General features: G+C 27.8%; 1 protein-coding gene and 1 non-coding gene across 2 annotated transcripts; both read left to right on the top strand.

Annotated features, from left to right (window-relative positions):
- The first annotated feature begins 4,129 nt into the window (after positions 1-4,129).
- Positions 4,130-4,201, top strand: Trnaq-uug (transfer RNA glutamine (anticodon UUG)). Its single transcript has one exon. It is a non-coding gene; the product is annotated as a tRNA-Gln (tRNA).
- An 11,893-nt stretch (positions 4,202-16,094) lies between these two features.
- LOC135120046 (kinesin-like protein KIF25) lies at positions 16,095-26,588 on the top strand. The gene is made up of 15 exons (XM_064044405.1): positions 16,095-16,159; positions 16,216-16,266; positions 16,887-16,949; positions 19,490-19,541; positions 19,589-19,639; positions 23,255-23,289; positions 23,351-23,424; positions 23,539-23,617; positions 23,868-23,923; positions 24,317-24,446; positions 24,564-24,700; positions 25,335-25,402; positions 25,457-25,506; positions 25,619-25,739; positions 26,440-26,588. The coding sequence occupies exons 8-15, from the start codon at positions 23,594-23,596 to the stop codon at positions 26,586-26,588; spliced, it is 735 nt and encodes a 244-aa protein (XP_063900475.1). The 5' UTR covers positions 16,095-16,159; positions 16,216-16,266; positions 16,887-16,949; positions 19,490-19,541; positions 19,589-19,639; positions 23,255-23,289; positions 23,351-23,424; positions 23,539-23,593.
- Positions 26,589-26,825: the final 237 nt, after the last annotated feature.

Raw genomic sequence — 26,825 nt, 5'->3', positions numbered from 1 at the left:
CTGTGTTTGCTAATCTCATTATTAAGTTTCCATGTTATATAAGACTTAAATCCATTAATAACAACAGTGAATACGTTCAGTTTAAGTTTATAACCTAAGTTTAGTAAGTTTTGCCACTGAAAAGTGTACGTAATATATTTATTGCCACCGCGGTTTTAAAACTAAAATAAAATAAAGCACTATTTTAATTTTGTCATAAAACATAAAATATTTATAATTCGCTAGTTTTTCCTTGTGTGCCTTAAAAGTAAGTGTACTTTAATTTTTGCAAATTAAAAGCGATGATATAATTCAAAAAAGCCTGTTCCATAAATTTTTTATTTATATAATTAGTACTTTAAAATAAGATATAGTTTACAAAAGTAAATTTGTGTATATTAGGTCATATCTTCCTGATCTTAAGTCATAAATGTATGCCTACAAACTATTTCTAGCCCTCAATAATGCTGTTTCACACCTCTAATTAGAAAGCCTTTCCTAAATAAGAATTTTTGTTACCAAAAGCATTGTAGCGTCTAGGAGTATTAAAGGGTTAAAGTGCCTAAAAAGTTATTTATCACAAAAATTTATATAATAATAAAATTTCACTTACAATTTAAAGTTTGTAATATTAACTAAGATCAAAAATACTTTCTCAATTCAAATGAAAATAAAATAGTCATTTTATACAATCGTATCTATGAAAACCGAATAAATGCTTGTTATTACCTAAACGCTTAGCCATATAAATACGCACAAATAAAACTTCAAAATGGCTTTATAAATAGACCCATTGCGGTTTTTAAAGGTTATTAATTCAATATATATTTGGTAACTCAAGTTTAATTTGTAAGCCTCCTTTATATAATCTAAATAAGGAATCTCTGCTTAATAATCATTTTAAATTTTGCTTATATGGTGTGTATCTTGTTTTTCTGATGCCTGGAGATTGCAAGCTGCACCTTTAGCTCTAATATATTACTACCCTAGCTATGTCCTTCAAAGCAGAAAGAGTTCGATTTGAGCTTTCCCTAACTTTTGTTTGTTTATTAACATCCATTGCTCTTACCATTATTGCACTCGCCACCTTTTCTTGGTCATATGAAAAAAGAAGAGGAACCTCTGGCGAATACTACGAAGTTATGTGGGGAGTAGCCGGATTTTGTGTAAACGATTACGTGCCTGCATCTCCTGGTACTTTGTCACCTCAGTGCGTTTGGTTTGAGAGATTCGACGGTTTTCCTTCAAAGATATGGGCAGCAGCAGCAAGTTTAGGAGTGTCCGCTGTAGTTTCCTTTTTTCTAACGTTGTTGCTAATTATACTCGGGTTGTATTTTGAATTTGCTAACAAAATGATTATATCATCTTCCTTTTTATCCTTCGTATTTATTTTTATTACAATACTTTTATACCCTGCTGGTTATGGGAGAAAGTACATAACGAAATTTCCAGTTGATGTCGATATATCCGTTGATGTGTGCTCAAAATCTGTTTATAACATCGGAGAATGCTCTGTGGGGTATAGCTTTATTTTGGCCATTATAGCTTCTTTTGCTGCACTAGGTGCCTTTGTATTTGGCACTATTAACGAAGTAAAATACGCTAAAGAAAAAAAGTACGGCCATGTCCGCTCTAGTGCATATACTTAATTAAAAATTTACAATACATTGACTTTTTTACTATTCTTTTTTTGCATTTATGCATGTTGCATTCGTACGTTAGGAAGATTATGAAACTTTATTAAAAATTACTAAGTAATGTGTTGTGACTAGAATCTAAATTATTAAAACCCTTAGTTATAAAAGCGGGCAAGTTTATATTTTATCGTTCCACTAGATAACATTTATTTTACCGGTTTAAAGATTTTATATTGTTTATGCGGATTCACACCAAGTTATTTTTTTAAAGGATTTTTTGGCGTTAATATTTAACGGTTGAAGTGCTTAAGAATCTACAAATCAGCTTAAAAATTAGAAAGACATTTTGAGTCTACAAAGTTAAGAGTCCAAATTTTCAAAGAGACAGTTTTACGTAAAACAAATTATACATAAAGAAATTTAATATATAATTATGCTCTTAGGCTAAGCTTAAAGCTATCATAAAAAAAAATGGAAGTCGCTAGTCTGTCTGCCAGTCAGGCTCTTTCACCAACGCAATGTCACGAAAAGTGGTATAGTATAAGAACTTGTAAAAAAATAGCCACCACATGGGTAAACGATATTTAATAAAAAGAAACTTAAAACTTTAGAATGTTTAAAATACGTTTTTCTAGGCGTCAACTATATAGAGCATAAAAAAATTATTGATAGAGACGAAACGGTGAAACAGTGGCAAATTGGCCAAATTTTTTAAAGGTCTATACCCTTCTGCTAAGTAGTAATTAATATTAAACGGTCCCACTGAACAAACTTTATGTTAGCGTAGGCACCTCATTTAAGTAATTACGGCTATCCGACTATACAAATTGAGTCTGACAGAAAATATATGTATTAGCTGATTGAAAGCTCGAGTATTCTAAGTTGTTAACTCGATCGAGCACCAGGGAAAAGCCATTTGTAAATAAATAAATAGTGCGCCAATATTGCATACCTCGACCACTAGTGGGGCGGAAGGTTGAGTAGAAGGCGGTTACAACTTTTCAGTCACCTGTCGTAATTTTTTGCACTAACACTATTTTCTCTTGAGTCCCGAAGTATAATAAAGATAATACAATACAAAATACTATGTATGATAATATATTAATATCACTAGCCCCGCGACGTTACTCAACGTAAGAAGCAGGCCATCCGCAACCACGCGATGAAAGAAAAGATCTCCTTAGCCAAGCCACTTGCTAGCTTACATACATAATTTTACAACTTAACCCTCACTAAGTTATATGCATTGACTAGCTACACACATTAAAATCTGTAAAGCGAGTCAGGATCGCAGCCATGAGCTGAAATTACCACTGCACAACGGTGGTAAAATAGTCAAAAGGGTTGAGGACAAGGGCTTTGCGAGCTAGTTTCCTTCAAGCTAGTTTTGGTGAGCTGCTCACGCTCGTCAAGGCGCTACCGAGTGGGTAGGCACTCATAACTGATGGTGGTATGCATTAAAAGCAAAATTCTGTTGTACAGCAAGCGAATGGTAAATGAGTTTTTAAAATAATAACTCCTTGACGCAAAATTCTGCGACTTTTTCGAGGCAAGAAAGTAACTTTACAGTGCTATAATCTTTAAGTAAAGAAGGGTGGTCATGGAAAAGTTTTCAGAATTCGGAAAAATTTGTAAAAGAAACATTTTCTTCAAATTAACAATGGTGTATGCGGTTATATGGAGGTGTTAAGCATCAAAATAGTTTTATAATCAACCTCTTGAAGTAGTGTATTCCAAATTATAATTGTAGTCTGCCAAGATTACACACTAGATTAATAAGTTTCTGATGTAGAAAACATTCAGTGCATCGATATATAATTTTAGACAATTAATTCAGCGCGAAACTAAGACGCACATACGATGAGTTTAATAGTAATATGGGCTATACAGATGTTAATGTTAAAGAGCAAGTAATTACATATTAGTTTTAAAAAAAAAAATTTGTATGATCCTGCAGTTAAAAGTTCTATTCTGGTTCTTCATTAATTTTGACTATACATGTAAGCATTTTATAATTAACACTTTATGAATGTTCTAACACAAAATAACCTTTTACTCTCTTTCAAAAGAAATCTTTAACCATATTATTTGATGTCCTTAGGACGCTGTATTTACTTTTCCGTCCTCTATAAAGTTCGCAGCAAAACTTTTAGCCCTATACAAAAAAACACAATGTTCATACTATCTAGTAATTAATACTTTTCCCCACCTTTTAGAAAAAAAATGCTGCCTCCCTTTTTTGAAATAGAAATTGTCATATATGTATGTAGTTTTTAGATAATCTTAATTAGATTGACAAAGCGAAGGTTAAAGGTGCCATCAAGAATAGTACTGTTCGCATTGAATTCACAAAAAATCTAATGAACATTGTGAGTAGATTAGCTCATTATAAAAACTTTCACAAACTTAATTTATCCTAACTTATTTCTTTATTTTATTGATCTTTTCTAGCTATTTCGGTTTTTTGAAATCTATAATACATTTAGAAAATTGATACCCCTATCGGATGGGAGGGTTGTGTGGTGTAATGGTTAGCACATCAGACTTTGAATCTGGGGATCGGGGTTCAATTCCCCGCACGACCTCTTTGGCTTTTACTTTGTGAGTGGAGCGGGGAGCATCTAAATTTTTAAAGTTCCATCGAGACAGACCGGTTGTGTCCTTTTAACAAACGTGTAAGCTCTAAGGAAATAAATACTAATTTTTCCAGAAGCATTCTTTAATTCTAAAGTTATTATAGGCCAACCAAAAGGTAATCCTTTGGATTGTATAAATATATACATTATATGTGTTATCGAGTAAAGTTATGGCCTTTAGCAGTAAACGTCTAATCCCGCTGAAGTAACACCGCAAGCTTTGTTTTTTTATATCTTATACCTCCTACTTTTTATTCCCAAGTCTTTAATAGAGTAGCTGAATTAATGAATATATTTAAAACCCATAATTCAAGTTTTAGTGATAATTTACTTTAGACTGGTGGGAAAATTTAGTATCACTGCTTTTACGCGAAAGCAGTTTTACAACGACAACACGAGTTAAAATTTTACATCCGACTTTATTATAAATAAAGTTAAAGTTCACATTATTATTTCGAATTCTTATACTTAAAATTTTATTTGCCCCATCTATTTTTTTAAAATTCTTTTTCACCTTTTAACCTAAACAACTTTAAAACTTAATAACTTTTCAAAAAAAATTAGGGTTAGTTACAAGAAAAACAAATAAAATTAACTTAAGTAATAGCTAAAAGAATAAGAAACTGGTAAACTTAATAAAATTTTAAATAAAAACTTTTTGGACCATAAAAAAGTTAAAATTCTATAATAAAAAGTAAGCAATAAGGTTTGTTCAGAAAAATTATTAGCAAATGAAAATATAATTTTCTGCATTCTACAAAGGATAGCGAAAACTAAAACTATGATTGAAACTTTTATTTTTAAGATAATTCTTATAACTAATAACACTAGATGGATTCTTTGGAAGTTAAATTGTCTAAATAATAACTAAGGAGAATTTACTTAAACTTCACAGGTCTTTCCAGAAAAGAACGTGGATAATATTATCTTTATTATAATTCCAACTACCTTAGTATGGCATTAAAGCAACTGCATTTCTGTCTGGACTTAATAAAAGTTTTTTCGTTTGTTACTTATATACATAATCTTTCCTGATGCTTTAAGTACTACAAACTCAGCTCATGTAGAAGAGATAACGTACGTTAATGCGAAAGTGTATCTCTCTTGCTCGTTCTCCGCCCCCACTCTCCTTATCCACTCCATCGCATATATAGAGAGAAAAAATTCCAATTATTAGAGGGGGCAAAGGGTGTGATATCAGAGCCGAACGGAGCTTTGTCTAACAGTTGCTTGACGAAAAGTGGGATGGCACTCGCGGTCTTAAATATTCAAGGGGTGCGTTGACCACTCTGCCGGACGAAGGAAATGCTGCCTCGTTAAATGTCTTACCCATTTAACGAAATTGAAATTTTGATATGGAACCGCATTCTCAATGAGATACAGCCACTTTGCCGATAGCTTCAAAAACTGTTTAGAATTTAGTCACCTTGCAGCTCAGATTTAAAATTTGAATTATATATTGTCTATTAGGTACCTTTTATAATCAACTGCTACAAATATGTATGGTATATACATATTTTTTTAATAAAACACACGAATGGGATTATCCAAAACAATCTCCTTAGAATGTTTTCAGGCGTACCTTGGTTGTGTGAAATGCCCAATTACGTCATGAATGTGAAATTGAACCTCTTTTGCTTTACCTTAAACGGATGACTATAAAATATTTTACACAATATGAAGGACACCCCAACAATTTAATAACCTAACGCCTTGAACTATACTCCTACGCATTCTTTAAAATTTAATAGACAAACATTTTTTGGGTCTATCTTAGAAAACTGCTGGCTATTGAAACGTTTTTAGAACATTTATTACATGTTACAATATTTTAAACTTTTTTTTTGGAGTGGGAGGAGGAAATGTGTTAAACGCTTAAATCGCAAAGGTATTGCTGTCTTTATGTTATGAGAGGTGACCCGAGAGGCCTTAATTTATAGAAGAGGTCACTCTCCTCATCCCTCTCCGTAATGAGGGAATTTAGATTAAGCAGTTTAAGTTATAGCAGGTATAACGACTGTAGTACATTAAAGAATAAATAAATAAATAAACACATGGACGGCTCGACCATATTCTCCTGCTCTTTCTTCCTTTCTTTCTTTTTCGGTTTATACCACGTTGTTAGTGTTTTAATTTTATATTGTTCTAGAGGGATTAGCGATATTAAAAAAGATTATAGCTTCTTTTTAGTCTAGAGGGCGTTACAGCTGAAGTTATTAAATGACTTAGTAGTCTAGAGAATAGAGAATAACTAAGTACGAAATTAAATAGTTTTACTAAATATTTTAAACAGATTTAGAAACTTTATATAAACAAAAACTGCTGGGCAGATATTTCCATAACTGTTGTTAGGTAATAATTAATAGAACAACTTATTTGCTACCCGTATCCTGATAAACTCTTGTATCCTAAGTCAGGTGCGACACTAATTTATATTCTTGTGAAGCAGGATAAAACTTCAACTTTTTGCCCTTCGTTTGTTTTTTTCTGTCGCCCACATAATTTTATTTTCGGGCTCCTCAGTTTTATGTATTTGTAACAACAAAGATTTTAGTTGCTGATTCCAACAGCATTACTATGGTCACAGTCTTTTATCGCATTCAGAAGTTCCACTTCTCCATTGTTTTTAAGCCCTCTAATATTTGTACCAAATTTTTGACTTCTCGAAGCTGAAGAACATTAACTCCTTTTTATCGGTTATCTTAGTTTACTTTGCCACAAAAATAGTGGTCTTTTCCTTGATTTATGATCCAAAATATTGGATCCGTACGTACCTTTTAGTGTATCATCTACTACTATTATAATAACATGGTTTTCCCGTTTAAGTAGTTTGTTGTGCTAATCTTCACATGTTATATAAGTTTATTTGAGAGCGGGACAGCAATATATATGAGTGATTATCGGGTAGAGGTTTTGCGAAATAGGTTGTCGGAACATATCTTAACTTAACTGATTAATAATCGATAAAAGTTAATTTTTCAATTCTCAAAGCGGTATACCATGGTTGGCATTCCTCTCCGTTAGTTCTTGTGTCTCTAGTAACAGGGTATTATGCCTCATTTGCTATTAAATCTCATTTAACATCCCCAGTTAGTGTTGTGGCCTATACGACTAGAAATATAACAACTATACAAAAGGTGTAAAAACTCTGGGTAATAAATACTCACAAAGGCTTAGGCTAAGATTTGTGTTATCATAAGTAGAGTACTATATCTATCCTAATTTCCTCAGAAGAGATAGTAGTTAAGCTTTAGAGGTAGATAGAACCTATATTAAAACTTAGACTAAATGCCCGTTTAAGTTGACCGTTTACATATATTGCACCTAGAAACCAATACAGATTCACCCGATGCTAACAAAAAAAAAAAATCCTAGTATATTTCGATTTAAATCTAAATTTAGGCTTTTTACAAAGTACAGGACCAGGGTTAACATATTTAATTATTTAATGTTATCTAAGCCGACTGATTTAATGGTTGGCGGTAAATAGTTCCATTTAGTTTTTTAATAACAACGGACAATCGAGATGTAGCATTTTTATTCTTTAGTTAGCTGATGAAACCCATTTGGCTTAGTGAGCTAAGGCGAAAGAACGTCAAACGACCGTTCATGTGCGCCTTTATACTTGTTTTTAGGAGGAGTTTTTTTCAAATCCCCTTATTATAGGGGGATTAGAGTTTTATAATAGAACCTGGGGAAATACTATATATTTTTGGTAGATTCACTATTAACTTCGCATAGACCCAGTGCTTAATGAAGGCGGTTAGTGTAGGTACTAGTAAATTTAGTTTAGATCTAGGCAGGTTTCCAACCAAACAATGGCGACATCTATTAAGTTCGACCAGTAATGTTTAACAAAATACTAATACCCAATGCTTACTGGATTCTATAATATAACCACCACCTCTTTTAATACACCTTTCACATCGACCTTTCCCTCTTTTTACTCCGCGAAAAAATATTGTGAAACTTTTTCTGCAAATGCTCATCTACAGCCACCTCAATTCGTTTTCATTGGAAAATTTTTATCACGTAACGCCTTTTAAATTTTTAAACAAGTAAAAATCGCTGGGAGTCAGCGATGGCCTATAGGATGGACGGTGAATTTCTTCTAAATTCGTATCTCGTATAGCACGCTTTACAAGTTCAGCTGTGTGAACCGACGCGATGTTTTGTAATATTTTGCTTTCACAGTATGTAAGTCTCCGAAAACTTGTATATTATAGACAGCGAAGTAATATCATATACATATAAGTATATTATAGACAATAAAGTAATATAGTGCAAGATAGTCGAAGTACTAGAAAGCACTATAAATTTATTTAATTATTATAGACTCCCAGACGCACGAAACCCAACCGCACAACAAACAAAGAAAAAAGAAAAAAAACTGCAGTAGGTACGCGAAAAAATATTTTTTATAATCACATGTGCACTTCCCTCGAACTCTACCCTACTATAAACAGCTAGTAGAATTTCTCTATTTTGTCCTTGGGTTTCTCAGAAATGACTGATAAAGTCGGCATATTTTTTTTTGCCATTGCCTTAAGTTTAGTAGCCACACTCGGAACCTTGAACTTGTGTTGTGGCCTTTCTATCTTTTTTATCTATTTCATGGAACTCTTGTTTAATACTAAATTATACTGATAAACCCATGATTCATCACAGGTTATAATGCGATGACAAATCACATCTAAATCATCCTCACATAAACGAAGAAAATTACGCAAACTTTCCACTCTTCGTTCCCGAGCTAGCGAGTTAACTCTTTTGGGTACCCAAAGCGTGCTCACTTTGCGATCTTAGTTCCCCTGCTATCTGACGAACCCGAATTCAACGGGCTTTGAGGATTAACATTTTCTTAACGGCCGTGCAAAACGGTCCAGAATGCTCCTCGTCTTTAATAAACAGCCAAGTCTACCTTGTGTCCGTTGCATATGATGGAGCACATTGTGGATAAGTGGCTAATAGTACCTCGTTGATTTCTTTGACACAATTACCTTTTTTTTTTTTACCCAAGTACGTTATCACAGCACGATTTTCAAATTCCCAAAATATGATAAGGTTCCCCTAGACATGTTATTTGTTTGAAGCTGACTCAACAACTGTTTCATAAATGATTATCAAATTTGGCATTTTGTGTGTACACAACAACCCAAGTTTTTTTTTTAAAACTCTTTTCTAGACAAGGCTACTTTCCTCCAGACATCCCTCTACGTAGAGTTTAATAAAATTGGTGGTTAGTAGTGTTCGTATATTATTGAAACTGAATGGGTGCGAACCGCATTTTGCTTATTTAGATAAAAACGTATCCAATGGTTACATAAACGGGGTTATTAATTAAAATGACCTTTCAGGCAACCTGAAAATTTAAATATAAAGTGCAATGGAAAGGGGTTTTCAAAACTCAGAGTTACAGTTTAAGTTTGTGCCAATCTCACAGGTACAGAAAAAAGGGATCCTTTGGTTCGGAAAGTATCTTAACAAATGGAAAAAAAATACACTCAAAACAGAACACAACTGACCCAGATGTTTCAAGAACTTAAAAAAATTGCCTGTAAAATACTGCTCAAACAATTTTTTTTGGAGACCTGCTTCATTTGAGGAAGAAAATAATGCAAGGAAACGCCGAACTAGCGAACGAAATTTCGCTCTATTACTTGACAACTGTACAACGCATACACATACTTCCAATTTGTTGAAGATTGATTAGTGCATTTAATTGCATACTGCATGAGTGTGATTCAACCTTGGATCAAGGGGCGCTTATTAATTACTACGTTCATTAAGCGCAAGACTATCAGCATCATGTCGGCAATTGTCAAAGTAGCTGTTGCTGTCATACTGTGCTGCTTGGGAGCGTTCAACGACACTTCAGCGTCTACGCTTAAGAAGGCAACCAGCTCCGTCTTTAATATCAAAAATGAGTTAGACCTAGTTTGGCACAAAGCTTTCTTAACGAACTGCGCGTTATACTTGTCCCTACTGTTCTTTTTATGGTACTCACACCTTATTTTGAGGGCCGCATCCTTATTACATGAATACAATTGTAGAAGATGCGTACTTGCTACAGAAATTACTTACAATGGTGGTTCCACAAGGATCTTTTTATCACCCCTGCCATTAATGTGCGCGACATGCCACGGCCCATACGTAGTTAATACGGCGCTAACTCGTCCTCAAAGTTGCTGGCCTTAATGCGTTAGCATTTGTGGTGCTATCTCGCCAACTAATGTCGTAGAAAAAAGTAAACCCTTTTTACTAGGAAGAGAACGCTGCATTATTACCGCCGCTGATATTTGAAGGCAAGGCTATTTCTTGGGGCCCTCAAGCGAAATGTATGGAGAGCATCTTTATCAATGGGCTCTTGTAACTTTCGCACGTAGACTATGTTTGGGGCGAAAGTCTAAGCCGCGATCCAAACTCTAAATTCTTTTACTTTGGCAAACCCTCTAGCACCACAAACGGCGCTTGTATGTATTATTTATCTGGCCAATTATGTCACAAAGGCATCTGCTGCATGGGCCTTTGTGATAGCCCCCTTTTTTCAAGTGAAACAAAAGAAACTGCTATGCCACATGACGGGTGCGTCTTGGTTTATTTGAAGCGATGTCTTACATCGCAGTCAACTCCTATAACCTATGAACAATTTTCTCAGCACACCAATAGATTACTGGCAGAAGAGGTCAACTACGACAATTCAATGCGTTTAGACTTTGATTTGTTAAGATAATAGGGGTCGAGTTAGTGTTAGAAGTAAGAATATGTATACATACGTATGACATTGATTTAACACAATTTTAAATCTTGTTTGTACGCCACCACTTTGTCGAGTTTGTAGGTTCGTTTATTTAACCCCCCAAGCACTAGGAAATACTAATAGTGATAAATTAAGCAAAGGGCTCTTCGTATTGACAGAGCACTCCCTGTTAGAAACAAAATTTAGAAATCGCTAGGAGTTAGTGCGTTTATTTTTTTTTTATCTTAAAAGTCTGACAACGATGTAACAGTGTAGTTTTGTAGGTCTATGTAAGCCCTAACACATAGCAAAAAAGTTAAAGGGTCGGAAACGATAAAGTAATATATACTTTTGTGATGCAATAGTTCAACAGTAAAACAAATGTGTTCATTTTAATATTGTAGTTCCCAGCTAACTTTTTCATTTTTTTCTATTGATTTTTATCTTCTAAAATATTTGATATCAACACTTAAATTATTAGAACTTATACGTTATTATTACGATATAAAGACTTAATATTATCTTTTTTGTTCCTGCTTTAAAATTCTTCTTTTAACTTCGCGGCCTTTCGGGTGAATAAAGGCTTCGAAAGTTATTTTTAACGGCCCTCCCCTGTTTTGCGGAAGATAAAAGTTATTTATGACTAAAAGTTAGGAAATTTGAAAGATCTGGGTTTTTAAAAGAATGTCTTTTAAGATTATTTAACCTTAAGGACATACATCCTTGGGTTAATAACTTAGACTCACTTATGAATGCTATTCATGTATTATTTTGTTAAGTTCAACAAGCATTATCCTGATTATTAACTACTATATAGATTTTAAAAAAATATTCAAACTTTCAGTTAGTAAGTGAAAATTTAACAACGCTTCAGGTTTAGCGACTTTTTTTTATTAAAAAACTACTCAGCCTCGACAGTATTAGATGAACACTTTATTCGATTGCTATTTTTGAGCAAGCCTCAAAGCTAGTATAAACTAAAAGAACATTAAGAGAGAAATTGTGTGATAGAGTCTAAGGTAGATTACTTACAAACTTATTCGAAAAGGTTAATATTGGTGAAATTAATGAACAAAATAAAAAAGGTTAAAAACTAAATTTAATTAATAACGAAGAGAAGAATTTGCTTAAGTAGTCTTCAAGCCAATTTTGGAATGTGCAGTTAACAAAGAATTATTTGTGCAGTTAAAACTGCTCTCTTTGCTTTATACTATCCTGTTGCTCTTGTTTTCTAACGTTATTATATTAAATTAATCCTTTTTTTTCCCAACAGGTTAAAGTAAAAACAGTTCATTTAAATATATTAGCAGGAAAAGAAGTTTTTACTTAGATTCCAAAAACTTAATAACAGTAAATTAATAACCTCGGTAATGGTAACCTTACAGTTTTATTACACTTAATATAACTTTGATTTTTTTTTTTTACTTGCTTATCTTCAAAAATACCAACAGTTGCAAGACACAAACTATTACCATTATAAAAATTAAAAGTTAATTATTATTTAAAAAGATAAGCTTTTCAAAGTTTGTTAACTTTGTAAAAGATGTGTGACCCTTTGGCTGATTTTTACACCACCTTTGAGGGATCTCTTCCTCCTGATTTTCAAGTTATAATTAATTCATTTTATGTTATATGTAAATACTAATAATTTATAAACTGCTTTATAATTGTAAATAATTTTTTTATTTAGAGGTACTTTCAAGTACTTCATTTAGTTAAAAACTTAACAAAAACGCAAGAAATAATTCAGAAGCAAACTTTAATTTATCTTAAACATGTATGACTTTTATATCGATTTTTCATAATCTTAATATTTTTTGCTTTTATTTTTAGTTTTTTTAGAACTGAACGTAATAAAGTAATTTTTTCTACTTTTTCCAAATAATCTTTATTTTATTCTTTATTTTTAATTTGCGGAATTAATTAATAAAACTCTTGTGGTAACAATTTTAATTTTTTTGACTAAATTTTTATTTATTTTCTTGGTGTGGCCAAGGCATGTCTAAAGTCTCAAGACGTTTTTCTTACTGCCTCCGAAAAGTTTTTTTCATACATCTATAATTTTTTATGATATATTTGTTATTAAGTAAAAAATTTTTTTGGTTTAAAACAAATTGTTTTCAACAATTTACATAATAACAAAAATACGAGTTATTAAAATTTTTTTCTGGAGACATAATATTTATAGTTTATACTTTCCTTTTTTTGTTAAAAAATTTATATAACTTAGTTCTTATAAAGATTTATTTTACATTGACTTAACTTCTTATTATCTACCGAAGTAAAATTTTCCTTACAATTACTTTAAAAAAATTTTAAATCCTTTGGTAAAAATTTTATTTATAGTAGTTTATGTTTATAATTTTTTATTAAACTGATTTCAAGAACTTTTACTTGTAAACTTTTGGAGCATAAAAAGTAACAATTTTTTTTAAATTATTAATCTTTTTATTTTTGACTTAACGATTTCTTTTTTACTACTTAATTTATATATATTTATATTAAAATACTATTAATTTAATGACTTTTAACAATATTCTATCAATTTTAGTAATTTAATTTCAATAATAATGTACTTTTATTTTTCATTATTTAGTGTAAATAACTTTTACTTTACTATTATAAATGAATAAAACAACTTTTTATTAATAAAGAGTACAAAAAGATTCTAAAATTTTAACTTTCGAAGCGCTTTCGAACAATAAAGAATCTCTTTTACGCCCTCGTAAGTATTTATAACATATAAACATATCTATGTATTACCTTATATTAAACTTTCTTACATGCTTCTAATAAATCTATAATAATTATTACTCTATTATTTTCGTTGTATAATAGCAGCCTTAGCATATATTTTTGTAAATCTTTTAACCGTCTCTATATTAATTATAAATAGTTTATATAGTTTTATATATATTGACGTAAACATCTTTGCGAGTATATTTTTATATATAAGTAAGATCGCTTTGCATTATTATAATGATAAGGAGGTATAAACAACAAATAAACCCTAAGCGTTTCTTATTTGATACTCATAAGTCGTTATTGGGTGCCCATTTTTGCGCATTAGCTGTCAATTGATTGGTCCTTTCTTTGGTTGGGAGGAATAACTGATCAATCATTAAAGTTATAATTCGCAGCGGGGGTTAGACAGGCGTAAGTTTCCAACGCTGGAGAGAAGAAAACCAGCTACGCGTTCTTATTTGTGCGTTTACTTTTCTCAACTTTACTATTGCCTATTTAGATAACGGAATTTTTAATTTTTGTATAAAAAGAAGCGTTATTTTTGCTAGTAAAAGCACAAAAGTTGGTAGTTTCGTATTGGTAGTGGTCAAAGTGCTACGCGTGTATGCAGTAGCAAAGCACATAAGAAAGGTTAGTTCTTACTAATTCACTAGTGAGTTTTAAAATAAATTCCAACAAGAAATAAAACGATAAATTTTAATTTTATTAATGAAATAATATAGTTTTGATTTTTATTGGGTTATTATCTATAAAATAAAAGTAAAATACCTTCGTGTGTTCAAACAAGTGTAGATATCGCATATATGTACTGAAAAACAATATCAATAAAGAAGTTTACTCGGTGCTTCCATTTTATTCCAGAGAAAAAAATAATGGGTAAAATAAAATAATCATAAAAATAATAAAATTAAAAAAATATATATTTGTGAAATCAATTAACAGCATTAACTTTAAAGGTAGCGTAGCTGCCTTCATGTATTCTATGAAGGCTAAGCAAGCCATGCTAATTAAGAAAGTTTAACTATGTATTCTACGATAAACTACGGTGTGGGGGGGGGGCGTGGTTTTACGTGTTATTATAAATAATCACTATGTCTTTTACCCTCCTCTGCGCTATTATTCTTCTAACATTAACTATTTACCGCCAGTTCATATTTCGATACCGTTATGCAAGTTTTCTTATTTAAAACTAGAACTTCTCTGCCTACACCGATGAAGTTGATAGGCCAAAATGCACGTGAAAGACGTTTGCCACGAATTATAAACATACCACTATTTTTATAAAACCTAAACTCCTGCTAAGTAATTTACTTTGGGAGTGCACGCCCCTATAAAGCCGTTTTTTCTTGTTTTTCTTCATATTCACTCTTTCATATAAAAACTCTCTGAGGATCTTATATTTTCATAAAACATTTATATTTCAGTTAGTAACGATTTTGCTACCTTTTTTTTATACATAATAAAAGCATCAGAAGAACAGCACTTTTGCCATGCGCAAGCACAAATCGCCTCACTAATTTTCAGGCTTCAACAGCAACCCGCTTTTGAATCCAACAAGGGCTTTCCCTCGGCCAATGAAAGCGCACAAAAAGTTATGATTTTTTAACTCTTTTTTTTTTTGCTTAATTAATTTTTATAGTTATTAATTTTATTATAAATATAAACTTTTTCCATTACTTTTTGATGATTTTTGTACTTTTGCTATATCTTTCAGTATATCTTTTACAGAACATTTATTCATATATTATTAGCTTTTTTCTACTGTTATATATAACTTTAGATGTTTTTTTACATTATATGACACTTTACAATATTTTTATTTTTTACTTATGTGTAATATATATATTTTATTTTTGATTGTTTAAAAATATATCTTTAAAAACTTTTTACTATAGAAAGTTATATAATAATATATTTTTACAACGATAATTTTAAAAAAAACTTTATATACTAGTAACACTTCTTTTTCAAAATTTTTAAAGTATAATATTATTGGTTTATGTTTTTATTTATATATCCATTCAACCTATTGAATTTTTAATGAATAATGGGTAAATATAACAATTTTTAGTGAGGCGAGCTTGGCTTATTCTCTATAGAATTAGTAGTTAAAAATTTTATTATTATGATTATGAAATTATTGCAATTTTTTTATGAGTTTAATAATAAAAAAGTAGTATAAATAAAAAATTGCTATTGGAAGTAGAACGTTTTTATTTTTCTGAAATATAATGTTTCTTATTTGCCCAAAATTTAAAACTGAAATCGGATTGTAGATAGAAAATTTTGATACTATCACCAATCGCTCGGATGGGTCGATTTTGGCGGTACTCGAGGAGGAAATTACGCGTTTTTTAAAAAAAAATCAGCAATTAGTGGAAAATTTTAATGAACTATTCGCACGTTTACAAAAAAGAGAGACTGTATATTATTATTATTACTATTATTATTACTAAGATTAATAATATTCTATTATTAGGAGCTTGACTTTTTAAAGGAAACTATAGAAGTTTGTACAAAAAGTTTGCAAGTATTATAACTTCCATATGTTCATGTTTATTATTATAAAAAAGTTTATAAATTGTTATTATCCCTTTTTTCTTTTGAAGCATTTTATTTGTTCATAATTTCTACTCTAAAAATTTTTTTTAGACAGCCATTCAGCTTTTGATTTCTATATTTATTAATCATGATTGGTTATTAATGATGTGAGTCAACTTTAGGCTTTTGGCAAAATGTTTTTAAGATCTTTTATTGTTTGACTTTTGAAATGCCTGAAAAATACTTTAAAGAGTTTTTTCAGTAAATGTAATGATTGCACTATCCAACTATTAACAAGATGCAACTTATTTACGAGTTTATTGGTGGGTTAATGTCTTGTTTGACCCCCTGTTCACCCGTCATTGGTTCATTGGTTTTACTTATTAATCTTTATTATTTATTAATATTTTTATTCTAATAATAATACTTTTATATATATTTTATAAATGTCCATGACTTTTTATTATTTACTTTCAGTCTATTATTAAGCTTGTCTTATTATTATGATATAATTCTTTGTATAGTTTTTTATGTTATTATAACTTTTTTGCTTTATTTAAAAAAAAAATTATTTTTTTAATATTTTTTATTATATATAAATTTTTTTAGGCAGAAAAAGAGCGACGACGTTGGATACAACAAGAACTTTCGTTGTTAAGAGGATGTATTAGAGTATATTATTATTATAATTATATTACTTCTATATATCCCCATTATAAATACTTCAATTACTATTTATAAAAATATTATATTATTATTACTGTAACTTTTTAATGAATACTTAAAATTTATTATATAAAAAATTTGTTATTTTATTTTTTTTATAGAAAACTTAAAATAAATATAACTTTATTATTATTCTTTTATATATATAATGACTCTTCTATTGTTTTACTTTTTATTATTATTTCTATTTTTAATAACACTTAAATAAATTTATATAAATATTTTATATTATATTATTGATATTAATAATTTTTTGTTTGTTATAATTTTCATTATTCATTATTATTAATAAAAAGTAAAAAATAAACTATTTTATGTATAACTTTTTAATATAACTTTTTAATAAGTCCTTAATTGTTTTACTTTTTATTATTATTCATAATTATATATGTAAATATATTAATAAAATATTATTATAGTAATTCTTATATTCTTTACTTTTATTACTAATATTTATTTATAAAAACTTGACATTTACTTATAAAGATATAATTATTATTACTTATAAACATAACCTTATAATAATGCTTATATTGTTAGTTTAATTAATTATTCATAATTATTTATACAAGATTGTAAGTAAATATAAAATATATATTCATAATTTTTATTATTATATTTAATATTAATAATTCTTATCTTGCTTTACTCTTTATTACTGTATTTTTACTATTTATCAATTATATTTTTTATAATAATTTCTTTTATATTTATTTTAATGTTTATTTTATTATATATATTTACTATAAACTTTTTATTTTATTAACTGTTTCTTTATAAACATCTATTACTGCTATTATTTTTCAATAATTATAATTATTATTATTTTAATATTATATGCTTCAAATTTTTTTTTATGTTTTGAATATTTTCGTAAAAATTTTATAGCGCTTTAGTTAAAAAGTTTAGTTTGTATTCCAGTAATTGCTTTCGTACTTTAGTCTCCATCGCTTTAAAAAGTTTGCGTATTGATGGAAACGTTTTTTCTCGTAGTTACCCTCGTTGTGTTTTATGGTGTCTCCATCATTAAGAGTTTTTTTAAAGCTTTGAGTGGCTATATGGACTTTTATTATCAATGCGGGAACTACTAATCGATAAGGAAAAGCTTGATACTGAGATCGCTAACGTTAGTAAGGACATACTCTTCCGGGTCAGGCCCGGTACAGCCCCGGTTATCCTTGCACTGACCACGGGTAAACAGGGCTGTGGCTCGACTTGCACGACAGGTGGCATCGCGTGCAATCGAATCTGCGTAGAAAGCTACACTTTCAAGTTCGAACGGATCGAGAGCAATGCATCGCCATGCCAAAAAAACCCCTCACAGGCGGCTAAGATTTGAGTTTGCGAAGAAGTTCAAAAAAAAGTTCTTGAAAGTTCATGTCCGGCTGATAAAAAGTATGTTTTCCGGACAAGACTGAGATCAATCGATATGATTCACATAGAAGGTGGTGGTGGAGATGATCCGGAGATAATAAAATATTAGATCGCTACGTGATCAGAACCTATAAACATGAGGGATCGATCTGATTTGGTCACATCTAAGGGGACCGGATATACGGAAGAAGTGGCCGTGAGCATCACTGCAAACACGTGTTTGGACATTGTTAAGAATGAATTATCCAGAAGCTATTGGTATTGCTGGATAATATCTTTCACACTGCACTATCGGTGCAATCATGGCTCTTACTACAGTCGTTCCAACTTCTAGACTGGCCTACATTATCTCCTGATTTTAATCCCCTTAAGCATGCATGGGGAATTTTGAAGGCGCACTTTGGACGCGGGTATTACCAGTATAGGAAATGCTACAATCGGCGATTGGCAGTATGCCAAAGAGGATACAAGCAGTGATCAAGCAAGGGGGCAGCTGGACCAATGATTAAAACCTCGTAAGTAACATGCGGATTGAGCGCTCGAGAGCATAAAAGGAGCAGTATGCACACACGTTTTCCGTGTGCGGGTTGCGCTCCTCATGAAGCTCGGATGTTTATATTGACGATAAACTTATTTATGATATAGAGTCTTTGGAAAACATTAGGCTGGTAAAATAAACCACGTGCAAATAACTCACCATTCACATCTTCTCGAAAGTTAAATTTTACATCAAGCATCAAACTGTAGACAAAACATAGAAGCCTATTGTGTTTAAATTTAAAGTAATCCATAACGTTACTGAAAAGTTATTCTACATTAAGTATAAAACGCACAACATTAAACAATTTTAAAACGGTAGTGAAAATAGTAAAAATCTTAAAACTAATTTTTTTTTTAGTTTTTTTTAATTCTAGTAAATTTTTTATTAGTATTTATTTATTGTTTACTTTTTTATTACATATATTTTTTACTTTACTTTTATTGCTTCTAACTTTTATATATTCTTTTTATTTTTTATAAGTATTTTATATTATATCTTATTTGACTTTTTTATTTTTATTCTAAAAATATTATTGCTATTATTATTATAATTGTTATGATGTAAATAAAAGGTGCACTGCCGTATAAGAAAAGTTTTATCTATTGACTTTCCTGAAAAAACTGGTATACACTTATTTTTACTACAAAAAATATATTTTAATAATAATCAGAAGTTGTTAGTAAAGTCGATGAAGAAACTGTTGAAGTTTATAATCAGCGAGGTTTCTTCATATAATTTAATATATTTTTAAAACATTAGAAGAAAACAAATATAAATACTTAATATATAAAAAACCTTTATAAAGTTAAAAAAAGTATAAAAGTTATAATAATAATATAAAGAATAATTATATTTGAATAAAAGAAAGTGTCTTAAATAATATTTTCTTATTAAGTTAAGAAAATTTATATGCATTTAAAAAGTTTAGAAAAAGTTTAGAACACTTTTTATTAATGAAAGTTTTAAAATTTGATGGTATTATACAAAAGTTAGCGAAAAGGTAATATCTAAAAAAAAAATAAAAATAATGAAAATTTACAGAAAAAAGTTTTTGAACTGTATAATTTTTGTAAATACCAAAAAAAAACTTCATCAGAGATTTTGAGCGAAAAAGTTTTTCAAGCCAATAAATAATTGAAATAAAAAAAATATAATAAAAAAAGTAAAAAACTTTGCAAAATAATAGAAGTTTTATAAAAAAAAATAATAATAAATTTAAGAAGAAAGACGAAATATTGGTGTTTTAAGAAAAATTTTAAAAAATATAAATTTTATATGCAAATAAAAAAGTTTTATGGTAAATTATAATATAAAGTACAAATAAAATAGTCTATTTTTATAAATATAAATTTATTAGCAAATAAATTTTTAAAGCTTTTTTTAAAGTAAAATGTAAATAGAAATTTTTATTAATAAAAGAATTATAAAGTTTTAAAGAAAAATTATATTAAAAATAGAAAGAAATTATTAAATCTAAAAAATTTTCTATGCAATAACAAAATTGTATTACTTTTTTATAGTAAAAAATATTTAAAAATAAAATAAATATTTAATAAATTTTCTATGCAATAACTAAATTATATTACTTTTTTATAGTAAAACATATTTAAAAATAAAGTAAATACTTAATAAAATAAAAATTTTACAAGAAAATTATAATTAAGGTTTTATAATATTATATAATAAAAAAATATTTTATATAAATAACAAAATTTATTAAAAGTTTCAAAAACTTCTATAGAAAATTAGAATTAAATAAGTTTAAAAAATATATAAATTTTACATGAAAATAAATAAAAATAAAATAAGGAAGTATTTTATTTTAAGTATAACAGGTTATATAAAATATTTATTAATAGGGAGTTTATAGTATAATATCACAAAAAATATAAATAAAATAAATTTTTTTTATAATAGAAATTTTTATGAAAATAAGTATTAATAGAATAAAAAAATTAAATTAGAATGAAAAATATTTCTTAAAGTGTTGAAGTAAATTATACAATAAATAAGAATTAAAACATTTAATATATATATACATTTTATAATCGTGTATATGTTAGAGCTAACCCTAATCAATCACGTGATATGATCACGTGGTACATTACATGTGTCATTATACCACGTGACTGTGTCACATTTACTTTTGTAAGAATAATTTATACAAATATTTGATAGAAAGTTTTTAAAAAAATACAATAAAAATTAACAAACATTACGAATATTTTATAAACAAATAATAATTAAAGTTTTATAATGAAATAAAAAAAATAAATAAATTAAAATGTAAAAATAGTAAATTGTAATTTTTTTATAAAGCAATTAAATACTAAAAATTATAAAGGAAATAGAGTGAAATAATTTTAATAAAAACTTAAAAATTTTTTTTTATTGCGAATAAATAATAAAAATTTGCGAACTTTGTAGCATAATAATAATACTTTTAAATTATTTGAAAAATTTTATTAAATAAAGTTAATAAAAAATAAAAATCTTTTAAGTTTATAAAAATATATTTTTAATAATAATATTTTATTATAAAGTAAAGATTGAGAAGTAAATAAAAATAAAAACTAATAATAAAGTTATATTAAAAAGATTATAAGTAATAAAAGTTTATTCCGACAACTTTTATTAGTATTATAATGAAAACGATATAAGCTTTTATGAAAAATAATATATAGAACTTATCATAAAACATATTTTTTAGTTAAAAAGGTTTTTATAATCTTTTGAAAGACAAAATATAAATAATAATAATAACTTTTATAGTGAAAACTTTATTTAAAGATGTTCATATGAAGTTTCACAAGTATAATTAATTATAGATTATTATAAAAACTTAGAAAAAAATTAACTAGTATTTAACTAAAAATAAAAAACTTCAAAAATAGAAAAAAAAATAAGTTTTTAATAATATATAAACTTTTCAGTAAATATTTATTAATTTTAAAAATCGTTAAAAAATAATAATAAAAAATTAACATTAAAAAGTATAATTAAGTATATTAATATTAATAAAAAAGGAGGAGGGGATTATTTATAGTATAAAGAAAGTATATGATTAATAATAACAAATATAATAAGTTTTTTAAAAAAATAACGTTTTTATTTTTAATAAAAAAAAAAATAAAAAAAAATTAAATAATAAAATGTGTTAAATGAAAAAAACTATGAAGTTCATATAAGAAAACTTTTTAAATTTAATTATTATAATAAAAGTTTTTAGAAAGTTTCTAAAAAAATACCAATTATAATATATTAATATAAAAATTATTATAAGAGGGGAAACTTTTATATAATAATTAAAGAAACAAACTTCTAATTAACATAAAATAATAATAACAGTGCAAGTTTATAAGAAAAGTAATAAAAAATATAATACATATTTTTTAGAAAAGTTATAAAGTTTTTATTAGTACAGTTTAAAACTACTAATATAGAAAAGTTAATAAATATTATTACGAAAATAATATCAGAAACTTTTTTTTTGTAATACTTTAAGTAAAAAATATTATTTATAAATAAACTACAAAAAAGTAATAACAAAACCAACGTGGAGGCGCGACCGCTTGGGCGTAACTCTAGTTAAAAGGCAAAAATAGTGATAGAAAAAGAAAAAATAATGATAAAATTAATGAAAATATATACTAATAATAAGTCAAATAAATACTGATAGCAATATTATTACGAGTAAATAATAATATAATAAATAAATATTAAAAATTATATAAAGAAATAGATTTATTAATTAATTTAATAAATTCAATTATAAAATGAATAAGAAAAGTTAATATTTTAATAGTAATATTTTTATAATGAATGATAAATAATAAAAGTATGTTAAATATAAAAATATTAGTCCATTACGAGGTAAATACTTAAAAAAGGGAAATTTAACTTTTTAAAAAAAATATTTTTATGAATGTAAAATTCTTCATATTATAAAAAATTAAATAAAGACAAAAAAAATAGTAAAGTAATATTTTTATATAAAGCTTAAAACTTATTATCTATAATAAGTTTAAGTATAAAAAGTAAACTCAGAAATAAAGAATTATAAATATATTAAAGTTTATAATAAATAATTTCTTAAATAATAAAAATGTTATAACAAGTTTAAATAAAAAAAAACAGTAAAAATAAAAAAACTATTTGTTTTAAATTTTTCATAATTAAAAAAAAAGAAAGAAACAATGTTCTGTGAAATATCCTTATTAAAAATTTTCTTACTGGATAAAAGAAAATATAACTAAAAGCATATACGTAAAATTATTGACTCTTTATTCGTTAAAAAGTTCATTTATTGGTTCTCTATTTTGTGTACTATTTTTAGGCGAAATATACAAGAAAAACTATGAATTTGATAAGGTTCATTTCCGCAATTTGATTTGCTATAATTTGGCAGAGTAAACTGATTGGTTTTTTATAGGTTTATTCCGCTTCTGATTCGCAGGAGGTCATTCACGCCGACATTGCTCCGTACGTGACCAATGCAATTAGCGGGTTGCTTATTATTATTTTTTATTTTAACCGTCTCATTATTATTACTACAAATTTTTTTTAATATTTTTAATTTTTATTTCCTTTTATACAATATTTATAATCCACTATATTTAGCTACAACGTATGCATATTGGCCTATGGGCAAACAGGATCTGGGAAAACTTATACGATGATGGGCGTTCCACCAAAACTGGTGTATAGTTGTTGGGGGTGTTTCTTATAACAATAATAGCGATAAGCACATCTCATTGGCTGTTTTTGCACCAATGAGAAAATTCATCGTTGGCAAATATTTAGTTCTAATTTTACTTCATATATCTGTTTTGATAATTTTTTAATGATACGCTATTTTTTTTTTCCCAACATTTTTTATAGTATCCATTTATACAATAATATAATTGATTGGCTTTACGAATATAATTTGTTCTCCAATCAATTAACAGAATGGAATCATTCCTTTTGTTTCAAGCGAACTCTTTGATATCATTGACACTAAAAAGTTGTACTTTACATATATTTTAAACCTTTTTTATATATTTTTGCGTTCCTATTGGTCACCTTCCTTCCGTGAACTGTTTTGTTTAGCAATAATAAAGTTGTTGGGGCATATTACAAATTTTTGATATAATAAGAATCGTAAACGTTCGCTCCCCCAAGTTTTATTACTGGGTAAAATACCAAACTTTCGCTTCTTCACTCTCTCCAATCACAATGCGCTTCTACTGTGATAGAGACTTTTTATTGATCTAAAAAAACACATTTATAAGTATAAAAATAGTCGTGATTCCGAGCTTGATAGGAAAGAATGCTTTAATGGTTCTTTTGAGGCCAACTTATTATTTTCATAATTTTAAAGTCTACTTTTGTTTACTATAAAACTTTCATAAAAAAGATACTGCAACACAACTCTGCATTGTTCGGTGCTGGAAATTTACTGCGAAGAGTTACACGATTTACTTAAAGATAAAAGCGCCAATGAGCCACGCTTGGAAATTCGGGAAGATTCCAGTGGTGCTATCCACGTTGGTTTCCACGTGCTTTTGTTATTTATTTTTTATATGTATTTTTTTGCATTATTATGTTTTTCTTTTATATCGCTCTTTTATAGTTATTTTACTTTATTTTTTTTGGTACAACAGATTCCAACTCTTACACATAAAAAAGTTTGTAGCCACGTGGAACTTCTTGCGCTTATTTCTAGTGCAGCTCAAAAAAGAATAAAATATAAAACAAATGTACACGCGGATTCGAGCCGTTCTCATTTTATAGTCACTTTGTAATTAGAAATATAATATAAATATTTAATTTTAATTCTTTTAAATAGTATGAAAGTAAGACTAATTACTCTATGTAAGATTACTCTTTTTGAGTGGTTTCTTGTATGAACATACAATAGAAATGCTGTATTTTAATAGGTTTCTTTGTTTTAGAAATTTTTAGTTTCAGGTTTTTTCATTAAAAACCTCGTTAGCTTGCCCAATACTCCAAAACTTTTTCTTTATTACTACGCTAACCAAAAAAATTTAGAAATTGTGACTCAACAATATTATCTACTTTTCAAAATTTCAAAATTTTAATGTATTTATATTATATTTTCTTTTATTTTTATAAAAGACATTAAAAAAAATTAATAATTTTTTTAAAATTTTGGTTTTTAGCTTCCATTAAAAAGGTTGTATATTATATAAGCTAATAAATTATAATAAAAAAATGAATTAATTTTCTTCTCCAATAATATTCAGTTTTTTTAAAAAATTTTAAATCACAAGCGTGGCACTTTATTGCAATTAAAAGCTTCTTGTAAACCCTTATTTCTATTGAACATTTTTTATTAATCATCATCTGACTAGTTGAATAGTTACCGTGAAAGTATCAAAACTTAATTTGGCTCAAGTCTAATTTTTGTATAGAAATATCTGCACCGTTTATGACACTGGCATTGAAGTAACTTCAAAACTTCAGTTGGTGGATTTAGCGGGTATTTTTTGCTGATATGTATTTAGTGGTTAATATTTTCATTATATTAACGAAGGGAGTGAATGTGTGGCGTTATCTAAAGTTCAAGGAAAAAACCTGGAAGAGGTTTTTTTAATATAATATTATTACTAACGACAGAAAAGTTAATAAACTTTAAGAAGGAAAACTATATTAGTTTATTTCTATAATGTTAGTTATAATAATTAACAATAATAAGGCGAAGTTCATAAACAAATCGCTGTCTTCTTTGCTGGATGTTTTGCAAACTCTCCGTAAAAAGGAAAAACATGTGCCCTACAGAAACTCTAAGCTGACCCGTTATCTATCGGATTCGCTTGGTTGCTTATTATTTAAATAAAGTTATAATTATTACCATTAACTGCGAGAGGTTTCTGTGGTAGAGCGATCAAGCATCGTAACTTATTTATTTTATACAAATTTTATTGTTGAAAATACTTAGCTTCTAAGATAGCATGATATTAAACATTTCAACCATAAAAAATTTTAAAGTATAGTAAATACCGAAAAGTTATAGGTGTCTCTCACAATTTATTTTATCACCGCAATAAGTATAAAATTTTTTTAAAAAATACTTGTTAGGAAATTTAGTAAAAATATACAAGGAATTGGAAGTTTTACTTTTATATTGTTGAGATTTTTTATATCAGATATCTATTAATATTTATATTGTTTGTTAACTTAAAGTAAATTAACGGAATTATAAATGCTTAATAAATAAAGGCGAAGTTGTTAAAATATTCCTGTTACGTATATATTACAAAACTTCATGCCTTTTTATTATTTATACACCACGTAGTACACCCCATTAACCAGAATTTAATAATTAATAGTAAACTCATTTGAGATATGTATGTATAATAAGATTGCTCTTAAATTTATGAAGATCCTTTCCCTAAAAGTTGAATTTTAATGTTAATTACTTAGTTTTCTAGTCTATTTCATTATACTTAATTAGTTCTTATTTTACAGATAACTTTGTAGTATAATATTTTTTTTTACTTTGCTTACTAAAATTAGGCGGAAATTCAAAGTTTATACTAATCGTATGTGTCTCGCCAACAATTAAGTACATAACCGAAACCAAACAATCTCTTAAATTTGGGGAAGATGCGCGGGCCGTGGAAAGGGGAAAGATTACTTCTAATAAAATGAATACTAAGACATAATGAGTTTTTACGCTTGTTATGTCATATTTAATAAAATTTGTATACCCTCGAAAGTTCTTTTATTTATATTGACCGGTAAAAGAGTTGAACGATCAAACTCTCAGGACGCAGCTCTGCTCTTTATTTAAAAATTCTTAGATAATTAATATATAAATATTAGATGCTTATTTTTAGTCTATTAATCCTTAATTGAGTAACAGCTTCAGTTCTTTCTGTAAAAACGCACAACAGCTCTAT

Source organism: Zophobas morio, unplaced genomic scaffold, assembly GCF_036711695.1.
Source record: "Zophobas morio isolate AGI-343-1 ecotype UQ-CSIRO unplaced genomic scaffold, CSIRO_AGI_Zmor_V1 ptg000332l, whole genome shotgun sequence".
NCBI lineage: Eukaryota > Metazoa > Arthropoda > Insecta > Coleoptera > Tenebrionidae > Zophobas > Zophobas morio.
The sequence above is the reverse complement of the archived record's forward strand: the minus strand, read 5'-3'. Positions and strand labels throughout refer to the sequence as shown.

Bases quoted from the DNA above. Each gene is read 5' to 3' on its own strand.
- LOC135120046 (XM_064044405.1), top strand. From the start codon at position 23,594: ATGATGGGCGTTCCACCAAAACTG. The intron at 24,447-24,563 runs GTTGGTTTCCAC...TTGGTACAACAG, and splicing joins ATTCCAGTGGTGCTATCCAC to ATTCCAACTCTTACACATAA. The intron at 25,740-26,439 runs GTTGCTTATTAT...TACTAAAATTAG, and splicing joins TTATCTATCGGATTCGCTTG to GCGGAAATTCAAAGTTTATA.